The sequence below is a fragment of the Rhineura floridana genome, chromosome 3 (genome assembly GCF_030035675.1).
Source record: "Rhineura floridana isolate rRhiFlo1 chromosome 3, rRhiFlo1.hap2, whole genome shotgun sequence".
NCBI classification, from domain to species: Eukaryota; Metazoa; Chordata; class Lepidosauria; order Squamata; family Rhineuridae; genus Rhineura; species Rhineura floridana.
Genome location: NC_084482.1, coordinates 43,834,405 through 43,855,157, shown reverse-complemented (window position 1 = coordinate 43,855,157; position 20,753 = coordinate 43,834,405). Strand labels below are relative to the sequence as shown.

The 20,753-nt window shown below is 40.3% G+C and overlaps 1 protein-coding gene across 7 annotated transcripts in view; it reads right to left on the bottom strand.

Moving 5' to 3' along the window:
- CEP112 (centrosomal protein 112) overlaps nt 1-20,753 on the bottom strand; it is a 433,937-nt gene that overhangs the window by 50,186 nt on the left and 362,998 nt on the right. For all 7 annotated transcript variants that reach the window (XM_061615587.1, XM_061615581.1, XM_061615583.1 and 4 more), the window contains one exon: nt 4,099-4,188. In XM_061615587.1, coding sequence (XP_061471571.1) covers nt 4,099-4,188 — 90 coding nt within the window. The remainder of the gene's footprint in view (nt 1-4,098; nt 4,189-20,753) is intronic.

Genomic DNA, 20,753 nt, shown 5'->3' with positions numbered 1-20,753 from the left:
GCCTTCTCCAAACTGGTGCCCTCAAGATGTTTGGGACTGCAACTCTCATCAGCCCCAGACAGCACGGTCAATGTTCAGGGATGATGGGAGTTGTAGTTCAAAACATTTGGAGCGTACCAGCCTGGGGAAGACTGCTTTTCAGCAAAACCATTCCAGGAGAAAATGTCATATAGGTGGCTGCCATCAGTGTTCCACATCGTCCTAGCACAAATTACTTAATTTTTCTGTATTAGCCAGTGGCTCAGTGAGATCAGAAAAGCAAAGGAGATATTATGACACATCAGAAATAGAGTAGAACACAATCAGAAAAATTGTGCACTTTCTTTTCTTCATTTGAGAAGTCACATTTAGGTTTGTTAGTTTTGTTTAGCAATATCGACTTTTTTTAAAAAAGGATACTTTTCTAAATTTGCAAAAGTTTTAAAATATTTCTCACACGCACAATGGTGAAAGCTAATATTTTGTATGCAGTTAAGATGAAGACCTAGCAAAACTGCAATCTAAAGGAGAAATGACACATTAAACTATAGCCAGATCTGTGTAATGAACTTTTTCTCCCTTGCCAGGTATCTCCAGCAGGGGGCAATTTACATCACAGAAGGGACTGGAGAGAAGCAAGTCCTTAACCATTTCCCATCCAGTTTATTTTCCTCTGGACTTTCCTCTCCCCCACCATTGCTTTTAACCACACCAATGTTTGGACCTAAAAGGCTGCTGGGCCTTCGTTACACATGGCTGCATCGTAATGTGAAGTTTGCCCTCTAGTGAACTTGTTAGACATGAGCACAAAGTTAAAGAGATGTCTCATCTAAAAACAAGACAAACGTGAACAACTAAGATACCACCCAAAAAGAAATAATAAGAAACAGTCTTGTGTTTTTAATTAAAAACACAATTTTTTTTCATGTCTCATTCATTTGTTTGTTGTTGTTGTAGAATCAAAACACAAGACTTTTTCCTTTTAATGAAAAACAGCAGCCGTTTAAACCTGCACTTTTTCTCTCAAAGCAGAATTGTAAATGCCCAGGAAGCTGCCTTTTGTAATTGTGCCAAGGCAAATTTTGAACCGTTATAAAATGTGGTATCAAGACAATAATATTAGGTATCCCTAGGAAAAAAGTTCCAAGGGTGTGCCTGGATGATCATGGCTGCTTAATCGGTTGTTCTGGAAACGGCTACTTTTATTGTCTTCTCTTGGATCTGTGTGTTTTGTAGCCAGTCAGGTAGTACAGTCTATTCTACCAAATCAGAACTCTACTACCTTATTCCAATATCATTCTGCTGCATGTATAATCCAGTCTTTAGCTGTGCATCATCAATTGATAAGACATCAAATGAACTCTCCAGTGATGTATATGCACATGTGAATCAGCAGTTAGAAATTGAAGTGGGGAGGCAGAAACTACCTAACAGAAGAGCATCTCTTCCAAAATTAATTTCAATATCACTGTTTTCATATTTCTTCTTCTGGCATGGAACTAAGGAGAACTGAACACTACATATTTACACATACTGATTTATTGACTGTTTAGGTAGCATTAAGATGTAAACAGGAAACAATAGTAACCATGTGCTGGAAGTTCTCTCACTGAGCTGTTGACCAATGTATTTATTTCCCTCCAGGATGGAGAAAATGGGTTGTATCCAGTGTTAGTCATACTCAGAGTAGATCTATGGATGTTAATAGAGTTGGAGTAAACACAATGGTTTTATGAGTATCCCATGCAATTCAATTCTTTTGGAGAACATTGTAAAACTGCTCCAAGGAAGGGTTAATGGGATAGTTGATGGCAGCCAATCAGTACTCTCCATAGTCAACCATTGTAAAACCCACAGAAACACTAATCATATGGAGGTAGCTGGGCTCAATCCATGAGAATGCACCATAGCAACTGCTTGTTTCTGGTACATGCACGTAACTTTATCATCACCACCACTCCTCAGCTCCCTTTTGGTATAAAAAGGTGTGAACCTTTATGGGTAACTAAGAATGGCAAAAGGAATTACGAGTTCTAAATAGCAGAAACTTGTAAGATAAAGATCAGAAAGGTGATTAGAACTGGCAAATGGATAGACTGCATAGAAATGAAAAGCTCTTAGCACACTCCCTGGCTGCTATTAAAGGACACTTAGTATTTATTATGTATTACATTTTATCCAGTTCTTTCTCCAAGGAGCTCAAGATACAACATTATCCCAACCCCTCATATAATTATCATGTTAATGCACTGAGATAGGTTAGGTTAAGAAATAGTGACACAACGGCAACAGAAAGTATGAATGTTAGACATGAAAATATGGGATCAGGAAGTTGGATAATTTAATCGAACAATGAACCACTCCTTCAGAAAGTATAAAAAGCAAGGACCTATGGCTAAATATCATGACTCTAAGCATAAGTATTTATTTCTTCTCTTGTACACTGCAGTATTTTTTGTGCAGCCCAGTTCTACAAGACTACTCAGAACTAAGGGGCAAGCTTTGCCCCACCCCTCTGCCTGGGCCTTATCAGGAGGAGCTGCAGGCTGAGTCGTGCTGCTGCAGGGATGAGACTGTGCTGGGACCATCAAGGGGCAAGCATTTCTACCTGTCTTGCCCCACCCCTCTGCCTGGGCCTTATCAGGAAGAGCTGCAGGCTGAGACATGCTGCTGCAGGGATGAGACTGTGCTGGGACCATCAAGGGGCATGCTTTTCCACCTGCCTTGCCCCCCACCCCTGCTCTTAGTGACATTTTTCTGGGGACTGCCCTTTACCAGGAAGATGAATGCTTTTGGTTTGCTGCTTCTGTTTTTTTAGAGATGTTAGGACTTTGTTAGTTTGATTTTTATTTTTTTTTGTAAATTGTATTGTTTTTATTTATATTTTGTATTTTTATTTGTGTGTAAGCTGCCTTGGGGGCCTATTTGGCCGAAAGGCGGCTTAGAAATAAAACATTACATTACATTACATTAAGTTCAATTGATCTTATTCCCTGGTAAGGATGCATAGTACAGCTGCAGTCTTAAATATAAGGATAATATTTCATATGCCCCTTTTCTTATCTGTAAATAAACTTTTAAAGAAATGTTTTGCTTTTCGGCTATGAACCACTGGAAAATCTACAGGAAGTCACTTTAACAGGAGTAGGATATGTGGAAGAAAATAGTGTTCCAATACTTACCTTCAGAATTCCTAGGTCGGACATACTGCTATTATTTTAGCATCTTTAATGATCATTATGACAATGGGCAATTATGATGCTTATGCTTGCAAGTTCCCCCTCCATTTCCCCCTCCTTCAAGTGTGAAAGGAGCTTAAAGCTTCTGTTTGCTTTTTTTAACAAACCACATTATGTATTATGTCTGAATACAGGAAAATGTGGTTTGTTCAAATCATGATTTAATCCCATAGTTTAAAAGAACTAATTTTTCCATATTCAACTTTTAAAAAATTGGTTTATTCAAAACTGCAGTCAGAAGCTTTAAACTTCTTTCCCCCATGTGTGAAGAAGGGGAAGGAACATGTGAGCCTGGGCCTTTTACCTGCTCATTCTTGTAATGCTAAACCATGGTTTAATATTATACTTGAATATTGCACGATTCATTTTAAGAATCACTTAGGCTGCAATCCAGTACACACTTACCTGGGAGTAAGTCCTACTGAACCCAATGGAACTTCCTTCTGAGTACACATGTATTGGATTATAGCCTTAATATACAAAATAAAAAGCCAAGGGCATGTTATACAGCAAATATTATTTTATCTACACTTAATTTTTTTATTTAGCATGTATAGTTTTTCTGAAAGTTGTTAAAATTGCCCATCTGAATAAATACCTAAAAACATATATTGCAAACAGTTTTGCCATTTACAAATAAATATGGATCATATGACAACTTAAAATAGCTGAAATAATGGGTTGAAAGAGACAAGACTGGATAAAAACTTGTCCCTAGGGTCCACACAGTTTAATTCTTTTTTTATCAACAAAAACAAATATAAAGCACACTGAAAATTCAACAAAAATGTGGTTGTGTCTTAAAGCAAGAGATTGTTTTCCAGTATAGGTACGGTCACTCTGCCCAAGGGCATAAATCTATCAAGCAAGAAAATTATACCTGTTCCTGTGTCTCCAGATCTCTGTGTTGTAACTTTTTTTCCACAGAATGAAACTGATGGCAATACGTCTCAATTTCATCTTGCAAGCCCTGAAACAATATCAAAACAAAGCAGATATGAAGAGATCAGAAAGACAAAATACAATAAATGTAACATTTGATTACCTTTTGATTCATGAATCTCCTGCATTCTTCAATGACAAACAAGAGAGTCTGTTGGCCTCTGACAAGCAGGGCCAGTTCCAAGGGGCGGCCAGGTGGGCCACTGGCCCAAGGGCCCCTGAGGCTACAGGAGCCCCTGGGGGCCCGCTCTGCTCCCCTTCCATGATTCACAGGGTGAGAGCTTCGGGGCTCCGCCATTCCCTTCCTTAACTTACCTTGTTCTGCGGTTGCGCACGCAGTGGTGCCCTTAAGAAAGATGGTGGCTGAGGTTTTGTTAAGGGGCTGAAGCCTCTGCCGCCATTTTGGCTGATGGCACGCATGTGTGCTGTGCGCTTGCATCCCTGCCATGAACCAAGGTGGTGGCAGAGGCTTCAGCCCCTTAGGAAAACCTCAGCCACCACCTTTCTTAGGGTACCGCTGCATGTGCAACCGCAGAACAAGGTAAGTTAAGGAAGGGAATGGTGGAGCCCTGAAGCTCTCGCCGTGTGCAAGTCGCGGAAGGGGAGTGCTGGGGCCTGGGGCAGGCTTTTGCCCAAGGGCTCCAGCGTGTCTGCGCACGCGCACGCATGTATGTGTGCGTATGCACATGCGTGCCAGGGCCCAGGGCAAGCTGGTGCCCAAGGGCCCTGGCATGTCTGGGGCTGGCCCTGCTGACAAGGGTGACCTCCATTAACCTTTTCACTAACTCCATTCTACTGCACCAGCAGCAGCTATATATAATAAAACAAGGCATAATAGTTTCCTGTAGGAGAACTACTGGCTAGTAGTAGTAGCAGTAGCAGTAGTAATTTATTAAACCCTCCTATGAACACACAGAAGAGGCTGAACACTATCCCTCTGAATGATTTGCTGCTCTGACCTGGTCTCCCTATCTCATTTGGGGTGGGGATTAAATAATAAATTCTGTCCAATCTCGCCATCAGGTGTACTTCAAGTTCCTTTAGTTGCTTCTAGGTTATGTATTCTGTCACTGAATATGCAGGAGCAGCCCTGAGTTGCATCTCTGCAAGAGTCTTGCTTTGTGCTTCCCTCCTTTCAATCAGAAAGCACACAAAATAGCAACTCACACAGGAGCAAAAAGAAGGGTCTTCCCAGTAACTCATGATAACAAGAGCCATAACTCAGTGGTACAGCACATGTTTTGCATGCAGGAGGTGTGTCATGAGCCAGGCAGATGGTAGGGGGTTGGTTGAAGGTGAGTCAGAAAATGAGGACTTGAACTGGGAGCCTGGGGTGGGGGATGATAACAGGGTGAACTCACAGGATGCCCCAACCCATCTCAGATGGTACAGTTCCCCCCGCTCCCGACTTCCCTGCAGAATCACCACCTAGCTCACTGGATACTCTCCAGTGGGACACACCCCTGCTGCCTGCCTCTGAGACACAGCCAGGCACGTCAGACATTTCCCCACCTAGTGCTGCCCAGTTTCCCACACCCAAATTAACTGTTAGAAGCCCCTCTCCATCAGAGGGGGAGCTGGAGATCAAACCACCTTCACCCTGTACTTAGAGGCACCAGGGGTGGGAAGTTCAACAGTCGGAGCTAAGGAGAAGCCTTTGTGTGCACGCGTGATCAAAGCCTACATAAGCTGACTTGAGGAGAACCCAGTTGCTGAGTCAACATCTTAGTGCATGCTTAGTCAGTGTTAGTTTAGGGCCAAAGTTCCTAGCATGCTTAGTTAGGTTAATGAGGTGCACTGCTTTTGATGTATCTATAGCTTTAATAAAAAGAGAAAAAAACACAGAAATGTCTGTGACTGAGTCCTTTGACACAGTCAGGACAAGGTCTCAGGTTCAATCCCTGAAATTTCCAGTTACGGCTGGGGAAAGATTTCTATCAGAAATCCCTGGGAACTGATGTCAGTCGGTATAGAAAATACTGAGCTAGATGGACCAAAGGTCTGGCTTCATATAATGTGGATTTGTATCTTTAAAAGGTAAATAATTTTTCAGGTGTAAGAGTGAAATGTACCTCTAATAATAGATCCTGAGATTAATAACAACAGCATGGAACTTACACTTTGCAATGAATTGCATATAACCTTTCAACTTGAACTAAACCTCTATACACCATGGATATTTTATCTCTTCTCCCACCAGAACATGCAGACTGGACTAGCCAACAAACTTAGGTCATGATTCATTTGAGAGCTTATGACACATTAATGCCTCCTTCTCAATAAGCAAAACTTTTAAACCAACTTGAGCAACTAAAAGAACTTGCAGTACAAAGAACTAACAGCATCCCCTTCCATCTCTTTCAAACAATTAATGCAGTAGAGTAGGCTTAAATCATTTACAGGATAAAATGGCTATTGAGATAAGATAAGAGAAGTACTTGTGATAGTTCTTGCATAATTGTTTTGAAGTGCTTCCAAGAGTTAACTTAAAAGAATTAATGCTGTAAAGCTTTAGCATATCCTGATGCCAAAACTTTAATTAACACTAAGAGGGCTTCAGATGTTCCCAATTTCATATTGTTATATATTACATATACAGAGCGTGTCATAAAGAAGTCCACCAGGAAAGGGGTGCAGCTCAGTGGTAGACCATCTGCTTTGCAGGCAGAAGGTCCTGGGTTCAATCCCCGGCATTTCCAGGTAGGACTGTGAATGTATCCAGTCTGGAATCCTGGACAGCCACTGCCAGTCAGAGTAGACAATAATGAGCTGGATGGACCAATTCAGTAAAAGGCAGATTCCTATGTTCATAAATATGTGTTGCAACATTTCTTGCCAAATGAACCTAGGTTAGGACAGTTAAAAGAAAGATCTGTAGGACCTTCTTTTGTCCCTTCATATTGACATATCCTTTTCATTATATTAAAGCTTTAGGTTTGTCAAATTCATACATACACATACTGTTCCACAACAATGTGACACTATCAATAAGTGACAGAACACAATTACAAAAGGGAGACTGAAAATGTCTATGTCTATGTATTGTTGGGTATGAAACTCATCCTCTTTCACATCAATCCATTGAGCTTCCCTTAAGACAAGGGACTATCAAATGGGCATCCCAAAGAAAAACTCATCATGCTCAGGTGTTCATCTTCCTAAATACTATGTGATCATGGGCCACCAATAGTTCTGGACCTTAACATCAGCTGTTAGGATGTAATTGCTGTTTCAGCCTCACAAGTCCAGCATTTATACTACAAAAACTGTTTTTATCCAATCAACAAGCAATCTAGACAGGATTCAGCCCTTTTCATGGGTTCAAAATAATGAGCCAGGATGTAAACTGGGGAGTGGGTGTATTCATGCTGCTCTGCTTCTAGTGTCCCCGGGTACTCTGCTCCATCCCCAAACTTCCTATGTTGAGAGAGGAGGCTTGAAGAAGGCTCGCAACTGTGGTCAATGTGCTTTCAAGCCTCCTTATGTTTGGGAGTCCTGATAATATAGGATTCCTGATCACAAGGAGGCTTATAAGCATGGTCAGAAGAAAGTGCTTACGAGCTCCCTTCAGACCTTCCTGCTCAACAAAAGGAGATCTGAATGGAGTGGGTACATCCAGTGCCTGTGTGCTGACTCTCCTCAAGCCCTCACATGTTCTTCTAAATACACAAATAGGCCTTGGGTTCTGTCAAATTGTGTCCATTTGCTGACACAGAAGGCTCCTTTATCCAATGGCGGTTTCTCTGTGTGTGATTTTTTGCAAATTTCCCCTTTCTCTTGCTGTCATGGGCACTACCTACCATACTGTTTCAAAGGGTCCTCCACCTCTCTTAAGCAGGTTTTGAGTGTGTGTAGGGGGCTGCCAGGAGAAGGAGGAATCAGTGAAAATTGCATCTCCCTATCCATTCCACTTGTAGAAGCCTCTACTGGATTGAAGAGCTTTCAGTCAGCAGAGGGACACAAATGGATACAGCTCTTGTTTACAAGAAAGAAGCCACAATGAGGTGTAAAAAAATAAAGGTATATTGTGCAACCAGGATTAAGCTAATGCAGAGGACAAACGCATGTCATAAAAGTGCTTATGACCTACAATTGTTCCACCCCTGAATCATGAACCAAAGCGGTGATTTTCACCACTTTTTGGTATGCCTCAGTGCAAATGTGCTGGACTTGCTGAAAGCTCAAGTCTAAAAAGGATACTTGAACATAGAGTAAACCCCTCATTGTTCTTTGGGGAAAACTGGCTCACCAAATCCCTGGTCCCAGAGATGCTACAATTCCTTGGGTCAAAGGCCTCCATGTGATCTAAAGCTTTGTATGGGATGGTCACAAGATGTGAAATGCTATGCAGGGCCTCAATAAGCAGTGTAACACATGCATGTCTCAATACTGAACATGATCTTAGTTCCAAGGGGGAAATGAATGTCCGACCAGACTGACATTCCATATGTGGGGTTCCTTCAAATTGTACCATGTCATGTGTTTCACTCCTTCATTTAGAATTGAGCTTTCCATGAAAGTTGCATCAGCATGTGTTAGGATTAGCCTACATGAAGTCATTGTATTAATGAAATCCACTCTGTTGCCATAATTGATCTAGGGGTAACATGAATTGCTGAAAACCATCACTAATTCAGAGGGGAGCCAGTGGTTTGTGATTTATTTATGGTTATATTGGTCTTCAGAAAATTCCTAGCTATCTGTTACATTAAAGAGATCAGATGATAAATAACGACAGCAAGGATAAATAGGACAGCATCCTTTTTCAAATGAGAAGTTGTTGCATGTGAAGTAGCATCCCAATTTCTCCCATACACCAAAGAAGTGCATCTTGTTAAAGAAATGTAACGTGCAGACACTGGAAGACACTTGCAAGATATAAATTAATTTGGGATCCACACTGTAATTTGTTTTAAACAGTTTTTAATGTTGTCTTTTAAATTGTTGTGAGATTATTGCTGTTGTTATTAACGTTTTTATTCTGCACCAGAGATAAAGCTGCAATACCTGCCATCTGATCAAGTTTTCTTCAGTGAGATAAATTATCTATCCACATTTTCCATCACTAAAGACCTAATGTCCTCAGTAATAGAAACCAGACAAATTTTATGAATAAGACTGTTAATAAGGACTGTATTGGAAGCACCATTGACATGCAACATTTTGCAAGCAAGTTGAGTTAATGGGAAAATTTATTTATTTATTTGTTATTTGATTTATAATAATAATAATAATAAAATTTTATTTCTAGGCCGCCTATCTGGCCGAATTATATCCTGCCCTTCCTCCGAGCAGGAGCGCATATAAATTCTGTATATCCAAGTGAGAGATTCTGTCTATGGATATTAATCCAGAAACCTGTATGCTCTCTGCTACAGTTAATATGCCAATCTTCTTCTCTTCAAGCAGGACACACTTTAAAATGTAGTAAGCAGCATCTGACAGCTTTTCCTAGAAGCATAATGTAGCATCTTTTGAAAACTAAATGTAGGATTAAGATTCAGAAGTCATTATTTAGCCAAATCATTTTTTAAAAAAAGTTTACTGCACTAATTTCAACTGCTCAGTAATACACGTGGCATAAACGCTGATGCTCAAACCTTTAAAATATGCAACCCAAAGCCTACAGATTCTTGTTTAACAAGTGGGATGGACCTTACAGTATGGCTTAAAAATAACTAAAAAGTCTGATGTTTGGAATGATAAAACCAGTTTGGAATGATAAAATCAATTGATCTGCTATCCTCAAGTGACAAATAATAAGTCAAGCTGTACAATTTAATTCACTTCTCTCAACTGCAGACATGACTTACATCACTACTGTAAAGATAGCTTTTTACTTCAGCCAAGCTGGCTTTCAAATGGCATGTAAATATATTTGCTGTTGAAAGTTTACACCATACCTGACCTTGGACGTGCTTTGTATTGGCTAGAGAACAAGGAAGTGAATGTTTTGCTTTCCAGCACAAATATTCCATACTTTGAAAGGCACTTGATAAGCTGTACTGCAATACTGTGAGTGTACTACAGTAATGGAAAAAGGCACAATGATTTGATTTATTGATATAAGTGGGGAAAAACAAGTTAAATGATAAACCTTTGATTTATTACATTTTCTCTTGTGTCTAATACTTTATCCTTAAATACAGTGAAGAACAATGCCATGAAGTTAAAACAATATAATCAAGGTCAAGTTTGACAATGCATTCAGCATCTAGGTGGGGTAGCTCCCGAATTTTCCCCATGATTATACAGAAAAAAGTGATTTTGTAGGAATAGACCAGCCATGCAACTTTCTTTGATGATGCCATGACCTACAACTATCAAGGAATTATAACAAGCCTGCTGGATCAGGCCAATGGCTCATCTAGTCCAGAATCCTGCACAGTAACAACCCGGGGTCTGTGGGAAATCCACAAGCTAGTCTCCACTAAGAGATAAACTGTGAGCAAGCAAGGCAGACAACAAAACTTATCAATGTGTATGAACAAACCATTGGTATTGTTCATAAGCTACTTTTTGGATGCAAACCATGATGTCAAAAGTAGCTCTCAGAATTTATTTAAATGTTTATCACCACATATGGAGACTTCAAAAATGCTTTTTCATGGTTAATCACTCAATGTGAAGTTACAACATTTGTGAAGAGCTAACAATGGGGATTACGTAGGTTACCTGGAGCTGTGTATTTCTGGCAGTAAGGAGTGTCATGAAGTTCCGTATTTAATTAGACGAACCCTCTTACAAATGTTATGGCTCCCCTGTGGAGCAGCTACCATACAGAAGTGGTTTTTTTTAGAAGCTTCAGTGTCTGAATACAGCATTTTAACCCATCCTAAGCCATAGCACAGTGGGGCGGAGAGCCTGGTTGGGAGTCCAGAGTCTGTGAGTTCAAATCCTCGCTCGTGTCTCCTGGGTGTCAAGGGCCAGATAAAGATCACCCCCACAGGTAGTGGCTCAGGGGTTATGTGCCCTGCCACCTGTGCAGCCATGGGCAAGCGGCATAGTCCCAAGGAGCCCAGTTGCCCCCCAGCTGGCAGTTGCGGACAAGGAAGGGGCTGGCTTGTGCAGCTGTGGCAAGCTGAGCAGGCCCTAGACAGCTGGGGAGAACTAGCCTCAGAGGGAGGCAATGGTAAACCCCCTCTGAATGCCGCTTACTATGAAAACTCTGTTCATAGGGTTGCCATAAGTCAGGATCAACTTGAAGGCAGTCCATTTCCATTCCAAGTCTTATAAAGATCAAGTTCAAATAATGATTTTGCCAAATGCTTCCTGTGCCAGGTTCCCAGAGAATACTACTGGAAGATTCTTAAGAGAAATTTTGATACTAGTGGGGAAAGGAGTTTCACATCAGCTTCTGGATCGACATACACCTAAAAACCTTGTTTTGCTGCAGAATACCTTCCAAAACTCTTATCAATGTTATAACTAATTATTATTATTTATTTGATTTATATCCCACCCTTTCTCCCAGTAGACAAACAAAAGCACTAAAAGCACTAAAAGCACTTTAACACATCATAAAAACAGACTTTAAAATATACTCAAACAAAACAACCATTAAAATATATTAAAACAAAACACCTTTAAAAACATTTTTAAAAAAGCTTTAAAAGCATATTAAAAAGCAATTCCAACACAGACGCACACTGAGATAAGGTCTCTACTTAAAAGGCTTATTGAAAGAGGAAGGTCTTCAGTAGGCGCTGAAAAGAAACAGAGATGGCACCTATCCAATATTTGAAATGGAAATGGACTGCCTTCAAGTCGATCCTGACTTATGACTACCCTATGAATAGGGTTTTCATGGTAAGCAGTATTCAGACGAGGGTTACCATTGCCTCCCTCTGAGGCTAGTCCTCCCCAGCTGGCTAGGGCCTGCTCAGCTTGCCACAGCTGCACAAGCCAGCCCCTTCCTTGTCTGCAACTGCCAGCTGGAGGGCAACTGGGCTCCTTGGAACTATGCAGCTTAAGGGGAGGGAATTCCAAAGGGTAGGTGCCACAACACTAAAGATCCGTTTCCTATTTTGTGCAGAATGGACCTCCTGATAAGATGGTATCTGAAGGAGGCCCTCACCTGCTGAGCGCAGTGATCAACTGGGTATATAAGGGATAAGATGGTCTTTCAGGTATCCTGGTCCCAAGCTATATAGGACTTTACACACCAAAACTAGAACCTTGAACTTAGCCTGGTAACTAACAGGCAGCCAGTGCAATTCTTTCAGCAGAGGGGTGATATGTTGCTGATACCCTGTGAGTGAGCAGGCTCACCACAGCATTTTGCACTAGCTGCAGCTTCCGAACCAACCTCAAGGGTAGCCCCAAATACAGTGCATTGCAGTAATCTAGTCTGGAGGTTACAGTGCATGGACAACAGCAGAGACAGCATTATTCAGACTGATTGTTTTCAGAATTTTTCAGATTTTTTAGTTCACCAATGTGATAATTGCCTATGCTTTAAGATTGTTTTTTAAAAAACAGGTGCTCAGTTTGTTCAAAAGATTTTTATAGACTTTTAAAAAAATAAATGAAATAAAGTCAGGCAGACAGGATGCTAGAACAGTGTTGATATAGAGCCATTAAAGCATTCAGTTATATCTACTTGGTAACAGTTCCACAAACCCAGTTATTTGTATAAGAAGTGCAAAAGAGGAAAGGCAATACTTTTAATGAATCAATGTTTCTTAATATAGGAATGTGCTGAAATTGATTTAACACAACAATGCTTCTTTGTATACTGAGAAATATCATAAGTGCTACACAAATGGAGCCCGACAGCTGATTAAGATAACTTGGGAGTGGAGAAGTTTAGCTACTTAGCCCTGCTATAACTTTTGCAAAAACACTGAACAGTATAGATATTTATATTATATTTGTATCATAAGCATCCTTTCAAGGAGCTCAGAGCAGCGTTTTACTCCCTCTATAGGACTGCAAGGCAGATGAGGCTGAAAGAAAGCTACCATGCCCAAAGTTATCTAGTGATGCTTTCAAGGGATACTATTTGGCCTCACAGCCATGTCTGCAGTGCACATTCCTCCTGAATGGAACAAATAAATAAATAAGTATACAAGTAGCATTATAACTCCACCCACCAAGGCTTCCCCCCTTGCCATACCTGGTATGGGCTATAATGCTACTGCCATTAGATTGGGGTTGGCACAAGCATAGTGTGGGGTGGGGGAATCACTGGAAAAGCCCTAAGGGAATGTTGACTATGACTGGGTATTAGGCTTGGTATTTTTTTTTTTACAATAATTTTTATTCAAATTTTCATAAAACAACCAAAACAAAATCATAAAACATTCAAAGACAAAAAACAAAACAAAACAAAAATGATTAAACAAAAAAATAAAATGTTGACTTCCCATTTGTCGCAGATCAGTTATAGGTCTACAATATATAACAATCCTGTCTCTTAAATTATATTATAAAATCACTTTCCTCCAGTAGTTATCTTAATTAATCATCAAATCTCATAAACATTACTTTATTCTTTCCACAAAAAGTCAAAGAGAGGTTTCAATTCTTTAAGAAATATATCTATCAATTTTTCTCCAAATAAACATGTCGATTAATCCATCTCGTTAATAATAATAATAATCTTATTGTCATAACCATAGTCCAAATAAACATATCGATTAATCCATCTCATCAGAATCTGTTAGGTCCAATAATTTCAATAGCCATTATTCCATTATCCCTATTAGTTCCATCTTCCATCTTCAATAGTCCTGTTAAGTCCAGTAATTTCAGTATTTGAAAGATGAGGAAAACTTTTTATAATCACATGAATAAGGTTGACGTGATAGTACATGTAAATGTTTGGAGTTTAATTAACTCAAAATCCCCTTTGACTCATAATGTATTTAACAGACTATGTGGATATTTATTCTAGGAAAAAATCAACATACAGCAACCAAAACTGTTTAGCAGTAGTTTTGCAAGTTATTTAAAGCTGTTGCTATTTAAAATTTTCTTCATAAAGTTGGTAGTATTTCTTCCCCCATCTAAAATTATTTCTGCTACTTTATACAAGAGATTGAGTATACATAGGTTGCTGCAATTATGAGTGGCGCAGAGTGGTAAGCGGCGGTAACGCAGCCGAAGCTCTGCTCACGGCCGGAGTTCGATTCCAACGGAAGGAGGAAGTCGAATCTCCAGTAAAAGGGGTCGAGGTCCGCTCAGCCTTCCATCCATCCATGGTCGGTAAAATGAGTACCCGGCATATGCTGGGGGGTAAAGAAAGGCCGGGGAAGGAACTGGCAATCCCACCCCATATATACGGTCTGCCTAGTAAACGTCGCAAGACGTCACCCTAAGAGTCGGAAACGACTCGCACTACAAGTGCGGGGACACCTTTACCTTAAATGACAGAGTCAGGAAAAGTCCAAAAAGAATTTTTGGGATAGAAATTTTGTCAAAATAAGTAGCTCTGTGTACAAGAAAACTTAGCAGAAAAGTAAAAATGTTTTACATTCTCTCATAAAGAAATTTCTATTTTTACTTTTTTGAAGAATAGAGTGGTTTAAACCTAATACATTGATGTTCTAGATCAGGCTGATTACAGCCTCCTCCCTATTTGCAGTTTCCCCAGGGGAACTCCTAGCTGCCAATCTTCTTCTAATATTATTATTATTTATTATATTTGTTAGTTCCTTTTTCTCACTAGGTGAACCCGAAGCAACTTACAATCTATAAAAGATTAATACCAGTATAAAAAAATTAAAACAAAATAAAAAGTTTTCTTAAAAAACACAAAAATAAATGTAAAGGCAGTGACACAGTCCACCCCCTAAAAGAGGAGCCGAATGACTGGGAGAAATGTTTTTGCCTGGCGCCTAAAAATAAATAATGATGGCATCAGGCGTGCCTCCCTGGGGAGTACGTTCCATAAGGGGCGAGCCACCACTGAGAAGGCCTGTTTTCATGTTGCCAACCCCTGCACCTCCCTTGAAGGGAGCACAAGAAGAAGGGCCTGAGATGCCAAACGCAGGGTCCAGGTTGGTTCATAAGGTAGAGACTGTCCTTGAAGTACTGGGGTCTTGAGTCATGTAAGTTTATAGGTCACAACCAGCACTTTGAATTGAGCCTGGAAACTAACTGATAACCAGTGCAGTTGTGCCAGAATTGGTGTTATGTGCTTTGACCGTCTTGCCCCTATGAGCAATCTGGCTGTCTAATTCTGCACCAGCTGCAGTTTCTGAACTGTCTTCAAACGCAGCCGAAGATATAATGCATTGCAGTAATCTAGCCTAGAGGTTACCAGAGTGTAGACAATAGAAGTCAGGCTATCCCTATTCAGATAGAGTCATAGCTGGGCCACCAGCCAAAGCTGATGGAAGGCACTCCTCATCACTGAGGCCACTTGAGCCTCAAGGGACAGTAATGGATCCAGAAGTATCAATATATAATGCTGAGGAGTGACAGTCTATGTAGTCCACTGTCAGGATGATAGCAGAAGCCCTGGGCTGAAAAGGAAGACCTCATACTGCAGTGCCCAGCCACATCAGCATTGTCCCAGAGTCCTGGATACTGATGAGATTAGTAGCTGCATCATAAGCTCATTAACCTTGGAGTAGGGCTTTCCAGGACTTAACAGAGTCAAAGGGTTCAAAGAGAGCCAGGTTAGGAGAAAAGTCTTTGACTGTGAGGTTCAGCTCCCCCCCACCCTTGTGCAACTTTTGTTGTAAAAAGTGGATCCCCCTGCCCATTTTTGAGGTGAAGTGGGCAGACACAGGAACACACAAATGTTGCTGTCTTGTCAGCTCTGCCTTGGCCCCAAGTACTGCAGAAAAACAGTAATGACCAAGCCCCTCACCCTTCTCATATGTAATTTGAGTTGCAACTCAAAGGACTATCTCAGCGAATTATGCAAAAAGGTGTTAATTTATGCTGGGTGGTCTCAGTATTTATTTAGACTGCTGCTAGGCCAAATCTATACCAAGTACGCTTCTGCCCTATGCTTTCCTTTAAAACAATATTTGCTGTGATTACTCAGTATTCCCCAATTTAATGTGGTTCTGTTGATGATAACACTAAAACAAGAAAAAAATTGGCACTTTAATAACCAGTGTATTCTATACTTCACAAAATTATAACTTTTTGATCATTTGGGACAATATTACCTGTTCTTATAAAATAGATACTTGAGATGATTTCAGCTGAAAATGGATCATACACCTCATTAGGAGCCTAGTCCTTGTTCTTTTTAAACTGTATATTTAACTGAATGATAGGCGTTTTTTAAATTTTAATGACTCAATGTCTCTTTTTTTTGCACAAGGAAAATAAAACAAAACTGTAACTTAGTGGCACATGTTTGCTTGGCACATATAGAAAAATTCTTTTCTGGGGGGAACTTTTGCATTTGTTGCAACATAGTAATATATCCAAGGAGCTCTCTCTTTGATGTTGAATTACTGCTTCACTACTCATTAGGTTATTTATCCAATCCAAACTCCAGCAGAAAAGCCTCTATTTCATTATTCTGAAAACAGAAATTGGAACAGAATTTACTATATTGCCTGCACAGTTGGGAAGTTGTACCTTGTACGGCACCCGGTACTGATATATATTGAAGAGCTTTGTATTTAGTATATACAATCTCTCCAGGAATCTGAAAAATTCTAATGCGTAATTTTTAAACCTCACACTATCACATGAGGGAACTTAACATTTTACTCCTTAATGGAAAGAGCATTCTCAACCTCACAGTAGATTCCCCTCCAGTGCTGAGCTGAATAAGTTGTGGGACCAATACCTTGCAGGATACTGACATGCTAAGAATTTTACAACATGGGTAAGCATTGATCAGAATCTACTCCAGAGCAATAACTATCAAGCAACATTCTTCAGTGACACTGGTCTGATTCATACTCATTATTAAACCATTGTTTAAAATAAACTATGGCTTAATAGTTAATAACATATGTGCTTTGCTTCCCCCTCTGCTCTTGACAGTCGCCTAGCCCAGAAGCCAAGGTTTGTTTTTGTCTTATCAATTGTGGTTTGCTTGGAGAAAACAAACCATGGACTTGGGTTTGCACATCACAACAAGCCAAACTTTGTATTGTTTCCAGTTTATTTCCACCCCTGCATGGCAGTCAGGAGTGAGGTAGGGGCAAAGGACCTGTGTTCATTAAAGCATAGATTATTTAAAAGAGTGTAAACTAAACTATTATCAATTTATGTGAACTAGCTGTTCAGTACAATAGCGACGATATTTATGGATAAAGTAGAAAGAAATAAACATTTTTTTGGTTATTGTGCAATTTGAGTCCCTATTCTTCAAGATTTACCCAAACACTATTTTTCATCTAGGAATCCAAGGAGGTATGTGCCCAAGAAGTTTAAAGAGTATTAACATTTTCTTACAGTTCATCCACTTCTCCTACTCATATTTTTCAGCATTTTTCAAAATGTTGTTCAGAGTATTGTAACACACTGATTTTTTTTAAAAAAAACTTAAACAGATGTCTATGAATGCTTTGAAATGTAATACCTTTGAATTTTTCACATTACTCTGAAACGAATGAAAATCTAAACAATGAAACCACATAGAATTACCAAATCATACATGAAAACAGCACAAATATGTCTGGGTACCATGTAACTGGCAGTGTGCATAATGCCCTCTCCACTCATCCACCACATCCACCCAGTGGACCGACACTTATCTGGCCAGTCAGAACCTAAATTTCCTAGCCTAAGACCCCAAAATATATATGGTCAGTTATCTTGGCTTGGTAATACTAGTTTTCTTGTTTAGTAGTCACTGATGTCAATTGTGATTTCAAGCAACTAGGAAGTCTCGGGTTAAAGATTGCAGAATCTAAATGCAACATGCAATTATTAATTGGGCTGGATGAGGGCTAATAAACTGAGTCTGAATCCTAGCAAGATGGAGGCGCTGTGGGTTGGTGGTTTCAGAGTTCAGATAATTGGTCAGTTGCCTGCTTTGGATGGGGTCGTACTCCTGCTGAAAGAGCAGGTCCATAGTCTAGGGGTGCTCCTAGATCCATCTTTGTTGCTAGAGGCCTAGGTGGCTTCAGTGGCTAGGAGTGCCTTTTACCAGCTTCGGTTGGTAAGACAGCTGCGACCGTTTCTGGACTGGGATAGCCTGACCACTGTTGTCCATGCACTGGTAACCTCTAGGCTGGATTACTGTAATGCACTCGATGTGGGGATGCCCTTGAGGCTGGTCTGGAAGCTGCAGCTGGTGCAAAATGCGGCAGCGAGACTGCTCACTTGGGCAGGGTATCACCATCATGTCACCCCGCTGCTGAAAGAATTGCACTGGCTGCCCATTTGCTACTGGGCCAAGTTCAAGGTTCTAGCTTTGGTGTATACAAAGCCCTATACAGCTCAGTTCCAGGATACCTGAAAGACCGTCTTGTCCCTTATATACCCAGTCGATCACTGCACTATGCAGGTGAGGGCCTCCTGCAGATACCATCTTATCAGGAGGTCCGTTCTGTACAACATAGGAAATGGACCTTTAGTGTGACAGCACCTACCCTTTGGAATTCCCTCCCCTTAAATATTAGCCAGGCGCCATCTCTCTTACCTTTTTGGTGCCTATTGAAGACCTTCCTCTTTCAACAAGCCTTTTAAGTTGAGACCTTATCCCAGTCTGCTTCTGTGTTGGAATTGCTCTTTAATATGTTTTTTAACCTTTTTTTTTTAAAAAAATGTTTTTTAACCTTTTCAAAGCTTTTTTAAAGAACGTTTTTAAAGTTGTTTTGTTTTAATGTATTTTAAAGTCTATTTTTATGATGATTTTAAAGTGTTTTTAGTGCTTTTGTTTGCTGCCCTGGGCTTCTGCTGGGAAGAAGGGCGGGATATAAATCAAATAAATAAATAAATAAATACATGAATAAATGAATAAATGTTACATGCTTCATGTTAAAAAAAATCCTTATAAAGCTTTTGAAGCTTTCTCTGTGAATAATTAAACATCAATGCAATATGGAAATGATTAGGCATGGACAATGTTAACTTACCAACGAAACACTAAATGCTTCTAGATGGTTACAATGTTACCACATATGGTAGATTATACTTAAAAAATGTAAATGTACTGCCTTCAAGTCAATTCCGACTTAGGGCGACCTTATGAATAGGGTTTTCATGAGGCTGAGAGGCAGTGACTGGCCCAAGGTCACCCAGTGAGCTTCATGGCTATGTTGGGATTCAAACCCTGGTCTCCCAGGTCGTAGTCCAACACCTTAACCACTACACCACACTGGCTCTCAGATTATACTTATTATTGGGAAAATTAGCAAAGAGACCACAGACATGCATTTTTTTTTTCAAAATAGAGAGATTGATTATTTACATAGACTGCAACATAGGGGTTAAATCTAAGAATGGGCAGAAACAGGAGGGATCTAAAACCAAATATGGAGAGAAGAGTGTGGTAGGACAGAGACAGGCATGAGTAGAGATGAACTAGGTTGAGGAGGGAAGTTAGCATGCAAATACATGTTGCTGCAAAGCAGTATGAGTAGCTGCATAAGAGCTAAACAGAGAAAGACAGAGGGAAAAGGAAACATAAGTGCAGATATTACCAATTCCAATATGGAAAGAGTGGGGAGAAACTCTCATTTCGGGTGGGAGGTTTCAGTGAATAAGGAAGTTATTCTTAGCATTTGGACAGTGGGGATTAGTTGGGCTGTTCCTTACAAATTTCTTGAGAAGCAGACACCCCAGTTTCTTGATAGTGATCCCTCTTATTATCAAGAAGCATCCAAGTATAGGGTAGGCTGAGCCACTGTAGGTTTCCTTGAACTCTATATTGCATGGAAGTGTCTCTAGTGATGGCAGAGATGAGTGTGGTTTGTATATCTCCTGGAGCCTTTCATTGTTAAAAATAATAAAGAAGGAAAGGTGGCAGTGAACACAGAGAAAGGAGGCAGGGATGGGAACCAAGCTATCCAGGTGTGGAACAACACAGATTCAGCCAAGGCCAGGTTTGTGGAGACCAGGATCAAGCAAACAAGGACTGAACACTAGGTTTAGAAGTGGACTCTCTTAGGTTCAGTAACCTGAGAAAGAGGTTTTCCTAGAACAAACTGGGGGCAGGGTAACTTAAGTACCAGCAGGATCTAAATTTTCCAGCCACAGATACTGAATGCAGAAGTGTGGTATGTGCAAGAAAAGGGTCCTGTGTGTATATTATGGTGGAGGTTCCCATTCTTGATGGAAGCTAATATATGCTCTATAACATGTTAACTGGTGGACTGCAGTGCAGAAGACGGAGTGTCTTCTGACAGGGCTCTAAGTAAACCAAATCAGGGTGTACTGTGGTAGCTTGGGTTACAGGCCAGGCAGAAAGCAAGGAATCTGCATTTTCCAGAGGTCTCACACTGCTTTGTATAACTGGCAAGAGTTCCTCTTACTGATTAATGTAAGTAGAAGTCAGGAACTAGACACTACAACTTTCCTAGCCTGAATGTCTACATTTTTGCTTTACACACTCTTCTGGGTAACCTGGAGATTTCAGGATTGTTGCTAGGGAGAGGGCTTTTTCTATTGTGGCTCCCTCTCTGTGGAATTCCCTCCCAAACGATCTCCATCATGCCCCTGCTA